This window comes from Eufriesea mexicana, unplaced genomic scaffold (genome assembly GCF_001483705.2).
Source record: "Eufriesea mexicana isolate 0111107269 unplaced genomic scaffold, ASM148370v2 scaffold4231, whole genome shotgun sequence".
In the NCBI taxonomy this organism is placed as follows: Eukaryota; Metazoa; Arthropoda; class Insecta; order Hymenoptera; family Apidae; genus Eufriesea; species Eufriesea mexicana.
Window position 1 is genome coordinate 451,282 of NW_016912235.1, and position 15,431 is coordinate 466,712.

At 37.5% G+C, this 15,431-nt stretch overlaps 2 protein-coding genes across 3 annotated transcripts in view; both read left to right on the top strand.

The window, feature by feature from the left end:
* Positions 1-10,264: 10,264 nt before the first annotated feature.
* LOC108551490 (3-hydroxyisobutyrate dehydrogenase, mitochondrial) lies at positions 10,265-13,452 on the top strand. 2 transcript variants are annotated; one of them, XM_017905686.1, is made up of 8 exons: positions 10,265-11,618; positions 11,776-12,048; positions 12,161-12,240; positions 12,309-12,487; positions 12,587-12,708; positions 12,784-12,994; positions 13,066-13,192; positions 13,270-13,452. In XM_017905686.1, the coding sequence occupies exons 2-8, from the start codon at positions 12,000-12,002 to the stop codon at positions 13,450-13,452; spliced, it is 951 nt and encodes a 316-aa protein (XP_017761175.1). In that variant the 5' UTR covers positions 10,265-11,618; positions 11,776-11,999. The 2 variants fall into 2 exon arrangements, with proteins under 2 accessions (XP_017761175.1, XP_017761176.1); XM_017905687.1 differs by having other exon boundaries at positions 11,904-12,048.
* A 1,243-nt stretch (positions 13,453-14,695) lies between these two features.
* Positions 14,696-15,431, top strand: part of LOC108551491 (LIM and SH3 domain protein Lasp) — a 40,995-nt gene continuing 40,259 nt past the window's right edge. Inside the window, exon 1 of the mRNA XM_017905688.1 lies at positions 14,696-14,744. The gene's annotated coding sequence lies outside the window, so the exon portion shown is untranslated. The remainder of the gene's footprint in view (positions 14,745-15,431) is intronic.

The following is a 15,431-nucleotide window of genomic DNA, read 5'->3' on the forward strand; positions in this document are numbered from 1 at the left end:
ATCTACTATAAGAACTAATATACTTCCTATTTATCATAAGTATAGGAATGATTTCATATATTCTAATTGTTATGAATCAGGATTGTTCTAATACATTTTATCTACATAAAGGATTAAAGATTCGATTTCGAGCCCAATCAATAGAAAAATCTGAATCTTAAAGAAAAAGGAAAATGGATGTAGGATTTATATGGGATTTGAATCTTCTCGCAGCATCTCTGTAGGTTTCATGGTTCCTGAAACATATCAAACTACAAAAAAATTTGTAAAATCACATGATATGTAATTAATTATAGTAATTAACGTAATCAGGTTATACATAAATAAATGAGGCTTACACACTACTTTCCATTAAGTTATTTCCTATCATAAATATTATTTCACCTCTACCTACACAAAAATCTGAACCTCAAAGGGAATGGGATATGGGAGTTGTATGGGATTTGAATCTCCTCGATTTATCTCCGTAGATCTCAATGGTTCCTGAAACATATCAAACTACAAAAAAATTTGTAAAATCACATGATATGTAATTAATTATAGTAATTAACGTAATCAGGTTATACATAAATAAATGAGGCTTACACACTACTTTCCATTAAGTTATTTCCTTTCATAAATATTATTTCACTTCTACCTATACAAAAATCTGAACCTCAAAGGGAATGGGATATGGGAGTTGTATGGGATTTGAATCTCCTCGATTTATCTCCGCAGATCTCAATGGTTCCTGAAATATATCAAACTACAGGAAAATTAGTAAAATTACATGATATGTAATTAATTATAGTAATTAACGTAATGAGATTATAAATAAATAAATAAGGCTTACATACTACTTTCCATTAAGTTATTTCCTTTTATGAATATTATTTCACTTCTACCTATACAAAAATCTGAATCTTAAAGGGAAAGGGATATGGGAGCTGTATGGGGTTTGAATCTCCTCGATTTATCTCCGTAAGTCTCAATGGTTCCTGAAACATATCAAACTATAAAAAGATTAGTAAAATCATATGAGACATAATTAATTATAGTAATTAACGTGATAAAATTAATAAAATAAATAAATATGGCTCACACGCCACTCTTCTTTAAATTATTTCCTTTCATGTACATATTATTCAACTTCTGAGCCTCTGATATACTTACATACGCTTGAATATTTGAAATGTTATCAAGTATAGCGATAGGTAAATTTTGAAAATTAATAAATCTGAAACAAACTTATGTACTGGATTAATAGATAAGAAAAAAAAATTAAATTGGCACCTGGAAGAAAACAAGTTGTATTTAAAAAGATCTTTAATCCGAGCAAAATTTTGTATAAACTTGTAATTGAAATAATCACACTTTACTGCAATTTATTCGCGATTATTTTTACAAAAAAAAAAAAAAAAGAAAAGAATAGCAATTTTTCCGAACACGAAAACACAAAAAAAAAAAAACAGGAAGGAAAATACTATTATTTGCACGAAGAGTCGAATTACATACGCGAAACACTTTACTTGCAAGATTTCTGTTAAAAATAACCGCGTTTCGCGAATAAATTTTGATCGAGGAAAAGCAAATTTGAACATTCGTAAATTTAAGAACAGAAAACTGAAAATACAACGAAAAAAAAAAAAAGAAAAAAAATTATTGAAAACGGATAAATAAATTACATAGCTGTGGTTTTCTCGTTAACAAACATTTCGGTAACAAAGGGCGCTGAAAAAGAAAACACAATGGTAGCCAGAAGGGCCACCGAAACAAAAATTTCCACTCAATATAAACCCGAGCAACAAACCGTGAGTGGAATATCCAAATTGCGCAACGCTAATATATTAAATCTATTGATAATATCAAAAACTAACAAAATCAAACGCGAAGGGTGCTTTATAATATTTACTATAAAAATGAATTTACCATTTACAAAGAATTAACAAAAAAAAAAAAATACAAAAAAAAAGAAAGGAAAGAACAAATAACTCCCGAAAATAAATAGAATACATATTAATTATGAACGCAACACTAATAAATACTAATTTATGCACCCATGTATAAAAATACGCAACACTAATAGCGAGGAAGTATGGGCAGCCATGGTCCAGGCTGCTGATGTGTGACCAACCATGTGCAGCTCCATAGCCGCAACAGGTGATTCTCAGGAACAGGACTATACTTCCACAGTCCCAGTGGAAGGATTTTGGGCATTACGTATTCGCAACACTACTTGCACAAACGCGAACATATTTCAACGCAACGCTAATTATGAAGAGGGGTAATCAAAAAAAAAAAACGCGGTAAGGGTAAACGCAACACTAATTCCTGAAATGAATTTAATAAAAAGCTATCTCTATCGGTACAAAAAGTTACTTTTAAAAGCTCCCGAGTGGTAAAAGTCGCAACGCTATACATTTAATAAGAAACAATAATTAAAAATTCCTAACAATAACAAAAAGGGGTAGCAAAAACAATCGCGATCATATAATTCGCAACACTAAAATCAAACGCGATCGTTACCTTCATCGCAACTCTAATTCAAACCGAAATCAACATTTGCTCGCAACTCTAATTCAAACCGAAATCAATATTTATTCGCAACTCTAATTAACATCGCGATTTCTGCTCTCCTCCGCAACTCTAATAAAAATCGCGAAATCTGGTCTCCTTCGCAACACTAATTCAAACCGTGATTTATTATTCGCAACGCTATTTACAAAAATCGCGATTTGCCCAAATCAGGATGATGGACCGATGTACATCGGCCAGTAAACAAACTACTACTACTACTACATACTATTAAATAAGAGCATAGTGACAAAATAGTAACAAGAATGATTCCCCATCCAAAGAATGGGGAATCATTCCTAGGCTGCCCTCTTCGTGACAGTTTGTCGGGCAGCCTCTTCTTCTCTCTTCAGGCGCCATGCCCGCTGAAACTTATATCTAGGCTCGAGATTCTCTAATCGGAAAAAAAAAAAAAAAATACGAATCGCGAAAGCTAAGCAAGACTCACATGGACAAGCAACAATCGGAGTGATCGTTGTTCGTGCACACGTGCAGAAACTCGAGCTCATACGTTCGTTTCGGACAACACCATCGCGATCACGACCGCGACGAAAATTTGAAAAAATCGATAGGTGAAGCTAGTGACGAATGGCAACCCCCAAACGTGCCAGCTTCACCGTCGACTATTCAAATTATATTTCCTGAAACAGGTTGTGCACGCGAAAACGCGCCTACCCGATTCAGAGACTGTGCCAACCTGCCCGGCCCTACCTACTTATAATTAACAGACACACCAGAAAGTATACTACCTACCTACCTAACCCTATATTTAAAAAATGGCAAAAGTCAGGCATTCCAACACACCACACTCCACGGTTCTCACACATACACCCGGGCGCAAAGAGCCTACACTACAGAAAGCGTCCCGGGACGCCCCCGACACCCGAGTGTGGACATACTACTTGCACACTCTAACAGTACGTACCATTTACTGAAATCGGCTGACGATGGCTAGGGACCTTTGCGTAAAGCGCGAGTATATCAATTCGCGGAAAAAAATTCAAAATCGCGAAAGTACGAAAATTAGTAACATTACCGCGTTTATATTGTTTATAATCCGTTGTATTTAATAGCGGATTATGTGCTACTATTGCCATTAATATACACGAATTTTCAAAATTCATAAATATTCGAAAAAGCGAGGGACCCGAATGTACGAACGACGTAATTCCACACCCTAACCACACACGCAATGTGGAAAATACGTCGTGCACGATACCCTAACTCATCGTCAGTCGCTAAAAAAATGATTAAGAGCTTATGTACTATGGTCATCATGCCCATTGCCAGTCACCCACCCAAGTAGCACCGGGGCACGTGAGTGAGATCCTGGCAATGAACACGGAAAGGGTTAAACCTGAAAATCCTGAACTAAAAACATGATTAGCTTATACAGTATTTATTTAACGGACTAACGTTCTTTCATCTGGTATTTGTTCAATTTATCTACAATGACTCTACTTTACGTTAGAAAATTAACTAATTATTGAAATTTTAATATTGAAAAAAAATATTGATAATGAACAAGGAATTTATTCGTGAAAGCAAAGACAAAGACTCGACGTAATGAAATAATTGACTCTAATTTAAAAATGAATAAAAATAATCTCAGATGATTTCTTCATCAAAGCAAATTTCCGAAAACACAAAAATAAGACTTCAAATTTATTGCTTTGATTCCAAAATCGACCTGTCGCGAAGTGTTTTCTTGCACATAATATTCAATACATTTTCCAACGAAAGAAAATGAATATATTTCAAATATTTAAATTATTCGACCAAAAAACAAAATATGGAATTCGCGTTTATTTATTAAAGCAACAATGATAAGATACATAATCATTGTTGCTGTGTCATAATTATAATTTTCGTAATAACGAAGTCGAAGGGCATTCGACTTCTGCATTACAAAATATTCATATATTTATTTCAATGATTACACTATAATGAACTAATTAACATTATTATAATTAACTATCCATATTTTTATTATTATTATTCAGAAACGCGATGTGCAAGAAAACCTATCCTGAACTAATAAATAAAATACACAAGACATTTTGTTGATACTCACGGGTATAATGAATACCCGCGGTCACTATGCTCTTTTCAAAAATTCTACGTAATACAACCAATCACTCGTGCCGATTTGGACCTTTCATCCTACGACATGATTGAGTGACCAGAGGAACCAAAATGCATGCGACTCACCAGTGATGCGGAGAACACTGCTGCAAGTGCTGATAACAAGCCATGAAGAAATCCGACATTGCGAAGACCGTCATCGTGATGGGTGTGATGAAGGTAGACTCACTGGATGCATGGATAAATGGCAGCTGCAAAAATCTGTAACAAAATATTGAATATTATTGTCTGTCCTTAAAGACATAATAACATTTGAAGAATTTTAAATAGTAAAAAATTGAAACTTTAATATAATAGTTTGAAATGTAGAGAGCTCTACATTTTTATTCTTTTTGCCTCATAATAAATAATTATAAAAACAAACAAAAAGGACTAAAATGAATTAATTTACAATGTACAAATATACTTACATTTATGGCTACCCGAGCATCGTTGAATCCTTTCCAGGCAAGCACTGATTTTAATACCGGTAACGAATATTTAGGAAAGAAGCATGGATAAAAAAAAAAAAAGAAAAATAAAAGATTATTAACGCGACCACTTAAATTTTGAACGACCAACAAACACTGACTCTATCTTCCCGTATGGCAATTATTATATTTTGCAAGAGCTACTGGGCTCTGAGAAGGAAACCTTATACTCGAAACGTAAACAAACACTGACTCTACCAACCGCCTTGCGCGCGGCCACAATGATTCCTGAAAGAAAAAAAAGTTAGTGGGGAGAGGGGAATGTGGGTGGAGAGTTCGACTCCCTGTCGAACGTTTGTTAGAAAAAACCACAGCTGTGTTTATAAAAACCTGACCGACCGTCGCCCGTTTCGTCGATGATAGATGTATTAGGCAGAACACGTATTTGAAATACCCACGAATAAATGGAAAATATCAAAAGCATCGTAATGTAATAAAACCGAAAGCAAGAAATTATACGAAATTGTTCATTAGTAGCCATTAAAATATGACTGCGCAATCGCACTGCGCAAGTAACCGTTTCTCGGTTCGCGTCGAAAATATTTCGTATCTGTAATTGCGACTCTTTCGTGAAAAAAATTAAAATTATTGTTCACGAGCAAATTATAACGACGTTACAAAATATTCACGACCGAAATGCAGTAAAATGTGTTATTTCAATTTCTTATTGATATATAACACATCTAAAGAATTTATTTCCGAACAAATTACCGATGATTCAATAAATGGAAGTACTCACAAACCTCTGGCTTCGTAATAAGTTCAATATTACCAAATTTTCACGACAGATGGCAGTTTCGAAGAGGAACCTTCATGGCGTACATGCTTCGTTCTCCAAAACGTTCATTGGTGGCCATATTTGATTCCCAATTACCTTCGTTGGCGGCCATCTTTGGTTTTAAAATTTGTCCGTTGGCGGCCATGTTTGCTTCTCAAATTCCTTCGTTGGCGTCTATTGCGTCATACTTGATTCTCGCAATAAATTAATGATCTGCACAAAGAAAAATACAAAAATTAAAACAAATATATAAAACAGTAACTAATTATGATAAAATTAAGCAATCATATATATATTTAAGCTACTAGTCAACGATCAAATTATGAAACCAGAAAAGGTGTAAAAGATAGATAAATTTGATATAATAATGTTTAAAAAGTTAATAAACAAGCACATATTAATCGAACAAAGTAAACAGTGCTGTATGAATGATAAGAGAAAAGAAATTAACATACTATCCAATAGATAAGCGGCGGTTAGTTACATCCGTACAATGTGACACGTCCGGTCGCGACAAGTTTCCTTAGTAGACTAATCCCACCGCGCAGTCGTTTCCGCTAGACGGTTCGCTGATACGTCGCGAGGCAGCTCCCCCTTCCACTTTTAATGCGCGGCGGACCGTAAAATTCGCCGAATACAATAAGTAGAGCCGCGGGCTATCGCTTGGCCATAACAATATTGCCTAGCGAAACATTTCTTGGAACACTTGGCGTAGCAGGCACTGGCTAGTTCGAGCTGGATTAAGAGGAAAAATCAAAACATTGAAACCATGTTATGCCTTTGAAACTCACCAGCATGGTTCGTCGTCTGCCTATGCTCGAAAGCTTTCAAATTTCTGGGCCCGCCACGCATTGGGAGTGTAATGAGACGCTGCCTCGAGTCCAACCGACGAACAGTCTAGCAGAAACGACGCGTCGCGACGCCGTGATTGGGTTGTGCGAGAGCGCGAAACGGATCAGCCCACGCTGCCTTGTACAAGCATATGAACATGGATATGTGGGAGCGTAAACTGTTCATGTGTTGAGCGGCGCAAGGCGTGTGGCGCGAAGCACGAAGAGCGTGGCGTCTGGCACGAGGCTTGAGGCGCGAGGCGCGAGGATTTTTCTAGAACCTTCGGTCACGTGATGACCTGACAAAAGAAATCGTCGCCACAGTCTGTCGAGGTTCGTCGGTCCATAAAGGAACATTGCAATCCTGCGTCTATTTATTTCTATACCTTCATCATATATTGCAATACATTATTTAACTATCACGATACTTTCATCATATTGCCATTTTTCGCAAATACTTATTATCGGTTTTAGATTCTAGATTTCGATAGACGATTTCGATATTTAGTTTATTTAGCTTACAAAAGATAGTTTTCTATTATATCCAATTTTCTCTGATTTTGACGTGACACGTACGAAATGAGGCGGCAGGACGCCGTATGGTACAATGGTAATACGTAATTACCTGATATCGATTCTAGATTCAAAATTTCGACAGTGAATTGTGATATTTAGTTGACACAGCTCTGAAAAAGCACTTTTTTTAATAGCTGCCCACATTTTTCGTCTATTTTGACTTTCCACGTGTGAAATGAAGCGGCGGGTTGCCGTATGGTATAATAATAATGCGTAGTTACCTAATATCGTTTCTAGATTAAAAATTTCGGCAGTGAATTGTGATATTTAGTTGCTATTGCTTCGAAAAAGCACTTTTTTAAATAGTTGTCCAAATGTTTCTTCAGGCACTGGCTAGTTCGAGCTGGATAAATAGGAAAAATCAAAACATTGAAACCATGTTATGCCTTTGAAACTCACCAGCATGGTTCGTCGTCTGCCTATGCTCGTAAGCTTTCAAATTTCTGAGCCCGCCACACATTGGAAATGTAATGAGACGCTGCCTCGAGTCCAACCGACGAACAGTCTAGCAGAAATGACGCGTCGCGACGCTGCGATTGGGTGGTGCGAGAGCGCGAAACGGATCAGCCATGCTGCCTTGTACAAGCATATGAACATGGATATGCGGGAGCGTAAACTGTTCATGTGTTGAGCGGCGGAAGGCGTGTGGCGCGAAGCACGAAGCGCGTGGCGTCTGTCGCGAGGCTTGAGGCGCGAGGCGCGAGGATTTTTCTAGAACCTTCGGTCACGTGATGACCTGACAAAAGAAATCGACACCACAGTCAGTCGAGGTTCGTCGGTCCATAAAGGAACATTGCAATCCTGCGTCTATTTATTTCTATACCTTCATCATATATTGCAATACATTATTTAACTATCACGATACTTTCATCACATTGCCATTTTTCGCAAATACTTATTATTGGTTTTAGATTCTAGATTTCGATAGACGATTTCGATATTCAGTTTATATAGCTTAGAAAAGATAGTTTTCTATTATATCCAATTTTCTCTGATTTTGACGTGACACGTACGAAATGAGGCGGCAGGACGCCGTATGGTACAATGGTAATACGTAATTACCTGATATCGATTCTAGATTCAAAATTTCGACAGTGAATTGTGATATTTAGTTGACACAGCTCTGAAAAAGCACTTTTTTTAATAGCTGCCCACATTTTTCGTCTATTTTGACTTTCCACGTGTGAAATGAAGCGGCGGGTTGCCGTATGGTATAATAATAATGCGTAGTTACCTAATATCGTTTCTAGATTAAAAATTTCGGCAGTGAATTGTGATATTTAGTTGCTAAGATATCGTTTTTAAATTAAAAATTTCGACAGTGAATTGTGATATTTAGTTGACACAGCTTTGAAAAAGCACTTTTTTAAATAGTTGCCCATGGTTTTCGTCTATTTTGACATTCCACGTGTGAAATGAAGCAACGAGTGTGCGTATGGTATAGTAATAATGCGTAGTTACCTGATATCGATTCTAGATTCAAAGTTTCGACAGTGAATTGTGATATTTAGTTGACACAGCATCGAAAAAGCAGTTTTTTAAATAGTTGTCCAAGGTTTTCGTCTATTTTGACATTCTACGTGTGAAATGAAGCGACGGGTGTGCGTATGGTATAATAATAATGCGTAGTTACCTAATATCGTTTCTAGATTAAAAATTTCGACAGTGAATTGTGATATTTAGTTACTATTGCTTCGAAAAAGCACTTTTTTAAATAGTTGTCCAAATGTTTCTTCTATTTTGACATTCTACGTGTGAAATGAAGCGGCGGGTAGCCGTATGGTACAATAGTAATGCGTAGTTACCTGATATCAATTCTAAATTAAAAATTTCGACAGTGAAATGTGATATTTAGTTGACACAGCATCGAAAAAGCAGTTTTTTAAATAGTTGTCCAAGGTTTTCGTCTATTTTGACATTCTACGTGTGAAATGAAGCGACGGGTGTGCGTGTGGTATAATAATAATGCGTAGTTACCTAATATCGTTTCTAGATTAAAAATTTCGACAGTGAATTGTGATATTTAGTTACTATTGCTTCGAAAAAGCACTTTTTTAAATAGTTGTCCAAATGTTTCTTCTATTTTGACATTCTACGTGTGAAATAAAGCGACGGGTGCTCGTACGGTATAATAGTAATGCGTAGTTATGTGATATCGATTCTAGATTAAAAATTTCGGTAGTGAATTGTGATATTTATTTGACACAGCATCGAAAAAGTAGTTTTTTTAATAGTTGTCTAAATTTTTCTTCTATTTTGACATTCCAAGTGTGAAATAAAGCGACGGGTGTTCGTATGGTATAATAGTAATGCGTAGTTATCTGAAATCGATTCTAGATTAAAAATTTCGACAGTGAATTGTGATATTTAGTTAACATAGTTTTAAAAAGGTCGTTTTTTAATACTTATCTCAATTTTTCTTCGATGTTGACATGCCACATGCGAAGTAAGGCGACTGGTGCCTATATGATATAATAATACTGCGTAATTACGTAATATCGATTTTAAATTCGAGATTTTGATTGTCGATTAGTATATTTAGTTTACATAGCTAAAAAAGGCAATTTTCTAGTAGCCTTTCAAAATTTTCTTCGGTTTTGATATGTTGTGCGGGAAATAAAGTGGCGAGGGTTCAAATCATATAAAGATTCTGCGTAGTTAGATAATTTCGATTGTAGATTCTATATTTCGACTGTTAATTGCGATATTTAGTTTACATAGCTTGGAAAAGACAGTATTTTAATAGTTCTCCCAATTTTTGTTCCATTTTGACGTGCTATGGTGCGAAGTAATGTGACGGTAAGGCATATTGTATAAAGCTACTACTGAGTTATCTATTATCGATTATGGATTCCATATTTCGATTGTTGATTACGATATTCAGATATCGTAGGTTTGAAGAAGAAGTTTCCTCAATTTTTTCGTTCCTTTTTAATATTACTCTGCGATAAAACAAGTATTTCTTTATTAAAATATTGACAAACATTATGAATTAAAACACGATCATTTCGTTTCACATTTTCATAATCTCCTGGATTTTCTTGTCACTCGACCCCAGCATGAGTTACCCCTGGCATTCGTACATACTCCGCTTCAAGAGGTAATCGTATGGATAGATGCTCCTGAACTGATCGAACAGTACTTCAGAACCCGTCGAGTCTGAATGGAATTTCAAAATCTATACACTGCCGAAGAAACTAAAGATACCTCTCATTTAATCCATTATTCTACCTCGACGAACTTTTCTAGGAAACGTTTGCAACATTTGGAAAAGGGAAAACGCGAATTCGATAATGTCTGTAAAATTCTCGTCCGTGATCCACGACTCGCTCTTCGTTTCTTTAACAATATCCCACATACTAGCAGTCACTGACAGAACGATTGTTACGCAATAGTGAATCAGCAAATACGCCTTCACGACGAATTCTTATCGTTGGAAACGAAACATTCCTGTTGCTTAATTCATTACACGCGCAACTTGATCGCGATGTTTCGCAAACAAACGCTGGTCTTTTCGCGAGGAACGGAAGCTTTCCGTTTAATCCCTCGATCGCCAGTTTCCCGTGTAGTTCAGTGTCGTTATATTCCTTTTTTCATCAAGATCTCTGTGTCAACGTAGGACAAGTGTATCCAGCCGGAGTGTCACGCTCTGCCTGGGCCTGCTCTCAGGCTGCTGGGAATACGATTCGACGTAGAGGGTGGCGCAAATATATACACAGGCTGCCGAACACGGCTATACGTGCAATTTAAGTACTCCAGTGTACACAAACGTAAATGTTGAGGGTGCAATTTGACGGCAGATAAGGGCAGCGATAAAGAATTCCAAGCAAACAGAATTACAGCTTGCAGTTGACACAAAACGCGTAATTACTGGCGAGTTACAGGGCTGTATTTATGGTTTCGTTGCTACTTAATTGACGACACCTTGAAACATTAATCGATGACTCGTACGAGAGATGATGGAAGAAAATGACATTACGTACTCGTCACGAGGAACACACGTTACTTATCGTTCGTCGCTACATCCACTTCTTTTACTCGTCACGCATAGTAAACATGTGATTACGTCCGATGTTTTAGAACGAGACTGAAAAATTCAGACCTTCGTAAATGATTTAAACGTTCTCGAATCAAATCAGCTATTTTCAACTTTCCTCGTTTCGTGACACGTGTAAATTCATGAAGTAGTTAATTATCGATCGTTAGAAGAAGTATGACACCACATGGAACGATTGTGTCACCCAACTGATTGAAACTCGAAAATCGGTACGTACAGCAATACGCAATGACTGCAATACAGCTTATCTAGTCGGCGAGGCATGAACTCTTGTCGATAACATGCTCGTTATTCTCATGGTAAACATTATTCAAACGTTGAGCAGCTCGATTAGTTTCTCTAGAAATTTTATGCGCAACGTCACAGGGCAAAACCTCGTGCGGGAAGGCATTATACGTATTTCGTTCGCTGTGTCCGCGGTTAAACGCACCATCTCCCTCTCGTATGCGTGCTGTTACGTGACATTTTTAATTAAGTTCCGCGTTAATCAGCAGTTCGCGCAACCTTCACGCACGGTGCTATTACGGAGCATAAAAGTTCAAGGATAGCTAACAATTTGCTTGAGATAACGCGAGACCAGCATTTCAATAATGAGCGTCTTTGGTTCGTCGATGAAATATGTCGTCCGTAATGCTACAGGTAGTTCTTTAATGAATATATTCTTGCAATAAAAAGAGAAGCGTCAAGTGGTAGTAACGGTAATAAATAATAGTTATTTTTCATCCGCGATTTGTTTCTCTGTGTAATCCAGGGAAACGATTCTTTTCGCGAGTCGGGTTTGTCGGTTTGGGCAACATGGGCGGCCACATGGCGAGGAGTATTTTAAGAAAGGTAATTACACGTACGATGAATTATCCAGACTGTTCCAGATTAAGAACGAGGTATATCGATTTCCACAGGGTCACAAACTGGTCGTTTTCGATGTCAACGAATCGGCTGTGTCGAATTTGGCGGAGGTAGGCGCTGACAGAGCCTCGAGCCCTGCTGAGGTGGCAGAAGACGTCGAAGTGGTCGTTTCGATGTTACCGTCTAATCAACACGTTCTGGACGTTTACAATATGAATAATGGTCTATTAAGGTAATGAAGTAGCCACCGTGTTTGTTAAGCGTCATCGAACACTACCAACCACGCTATCTTTCGAGACAAGGCGCTGAAGCCTCCTTTGTTCACTCGCAGTTCGGCCAAGAGGAACACTCTCCTAATCGATAGCAGCACGATAGATCCGTTTGTGTCTCAAACTTTAGGAAAAAGTGCTGCGACGTCTGGGGTCAGTTTTTTAGACTGTCCAGTGTCCGGAGGTAACGATGCTGTATATTGTTATTGAAAGAAATGTTTCGCAATTTTGCTACATCGTCGAATCTTAATTTCATTAGGTGTGAATGCAGCTAAAGATGGCACCTTAACGTTCATGGTGGGAGGTTCGAAGGAAAATTTCGAGCTTGCCAAGCCTATTCTAAAGTCTATGGGCTCCAGAGTAATCCATTGCGGAGACGTAGGGATGGGTCAGGCAGCTAAACTGTGCAACAACATGCTATTGGCTGTTAGCATGATCGGTACTGCCGAAGCTTTTAACCTGGGACAAAGGTAATATACAGAGTATTTAATATACGATACGGTATAAATGTAACCATTTTATTGAGCTTATAGTGTCCCAGACTAGGTCTAGATCCTAAATTGTTAGCTGACGTTGTGAACTCGAGTACCGGTAGGTGTTGGTCTTCCGAATTGTACAATCCTGTTCCAGATATCCTCGATAATGTTCCAAGCTCGAAAAACTATGAGGTATTTAATTATATTTTTTTTTTTATCGTAATCTATGAGATTTGATTGATTAGCGGGTTTAATGGATTTATTTTTAGGGCGGTTTTGGAGTGAGCTTAATGGCCAAAGATTTGGGACTGGTGCAATCTGCCGCGACGAAGGTAGAAGCAACTATTCCTTTAGGTTCTCTGGCTCATCAAATTTATAGGGCCATTATCGCTCATGGGTCTGCAAAGAAAGACTTCAGTTTCGTTTATCAGTTCCTCAAAGGGCAAAAATAATATTAATTATAAAAGTTTTATAACTTTTGCGATGTAACTATTTACACTGCCATTGTGTGATATGTTTCAATAAACGAATATAATTTTTTATACATAACGAGTCACGTTTCAGGCATTATAGGGGATATTTTTTATTTTAAATTTTAAAAGAATTTAGTGACTGGATAGAGTGCGCTACAAGACGGAACGATCGTGAAGTGTCGGTAACAAATTAAAAACACTAAATTAAATAATAAAGGTTAACGTTATTTACGTTGCGGAATATAATTACATAGAGGATAAAGTATGAGACAAAAACGAATTGTTTTAGTGTGGTTTTTACATATATCTCAGTTTTCTACTTTATCGGCTTTGTCACGCTGATATTTATGTACGTTGTATTTTAAGGTTATCTGTATTTATGGTACAAACAACGATAATAGCGTTAAAATTGGCGTATGTATTCCTTAACTACTTATATCCAATTTTAGCTGTGCGAAAATTAAATTACTGATAGACGTAAATAGCACACATATGTTATATTGATTAGCGTGGTATGTCAAACCTTTTAATGGTTTAAAAATTTTCCAGGTGAGATAAACGTACCAATTATAGTACTATCTTAATACTAATTATAGCTCTATCTCAACTATAATTCTGTTCCAAGGATACAATTTAAGGTTAAAAAATGTATTATCGAAGAATAATTCTAAATTATCGAGGTATCTTTTACTCGTTCTACTTTACCGACGCATTGTACGAAATATAGCTACATTTCGATCAATATTTCAATTAATATCGCGAAGGAAAAATTAGCACGTCGTTTGTCATAAATTAAAAACTTCGTATGGATAATTTATCGAGGAAAAAAATTCGAAAAAATTTGATAAATATATACGCTTGGTTGCTCGTCTGACTAGCGTAGTATACCACCATTACTGTCACTCAAGGAGTTTTTGTGGCTAGACGAGGACGAGAGGGCAGTGCAGTTTGGTGCGGCTCTGTGGCACCCGTGCAGTTCGAGGTTTTCTGCTGGCGTGCATTTTCTTCATCGTGGCGGTTGTCTTGGAGAAAACTCGTAAACAATTTTACATCGTAAACGTGCTTGGCCGTCGATTTTCCGCGACCGTTTCGATACAAAAGACCACGCGGATGTGTCGTTAGTGTTACACGTGTTCTTTACGTTCGCGCAGTGTTTCGTGAAGACAAGAGGCCAAGATACATACGTACGCGGAACTGCGGCTGAGAGGGAGGGAAACGCCCGCTGCGAGAAAACGGTCTACCCGATCGAGGAGCTCAAGTGCCTCGACAAGGTATGTTTCTGTGTTTGTCTGCTGAATTTTAGAAGGTCTCTCTACGTTCTCTCTCGCACGTATATAGTACCGAACGTTTCAATCAAACGTATTCTGTCATAAAATTCGAATACAGTACGAAACGTACCTTTATTTGATATAATAGAATAAGCTTCGAGACAAATTATCGGTTTACTATTGGTCGTACGACGCAAATGACTTTATTCCGTCTTGTTAAGGTTTCTCAACAAGATTTACGATTTTCGCGAGGTGCGATTATTCGCAACGAGAGTTCGCGCGTGTGTCCGACTACGTAAAGCGATCTTTTGTTTCGCGCTTACGAAATTGCAATCTCTCTTTTTAACCGGAGATAAGATTTTTCGCGTAGACAACGTCTTATCTGGACTATCGTCTCCGGAGACTCATCGCGAGGTACTTCGTACTCTCTGCGTCTCGAAAGCGTTCTGCTCTCGGTACGTATCCTCAAGAATGGTCCCGCTGTGAACGGATAGCGTGTGGAATAGCTTGGAACTTTTTGCAACAGATCGTAGGATGTACCGTTCTCGTTTAGTTCCGCTTACCGAGGCGTGCTGTTCCATTCGGCATAATTGTCTGTCGTTCCGTCCGTCCGAGCCACCGTATATACAACATATTCTCTGTTCTCTGTCCGACTGAAACAACGCTTTTCCGTCGTAGGCGCCGCTTCTT

Excerpts from the sequence above, each read along its gene's own strand:
- LOC108551490 (XM_017905686.1), top strand. The coding sequence starts at position 12,000 with ATGAGCGTCTTTGGTTCGTCGATGAAATATGTCGTCCGTAATGCTACA. Across the intron at positions 12,049-12,160 it reads TGTCGTCCGTAATGCTACAG|GGAAACGATTCTTTTCGCGA; the intron begins GTAGTTCTTTAA and ends TGTGTAATCCAG. Across the intron at positions 13,193-13,269 it reads CAAGCTCGAAAAACTATGAG|GGCGGTTTTGGAGTGAGCTT; the intron begins GTATTTAATTAT and ends ATTTATTTTTAG.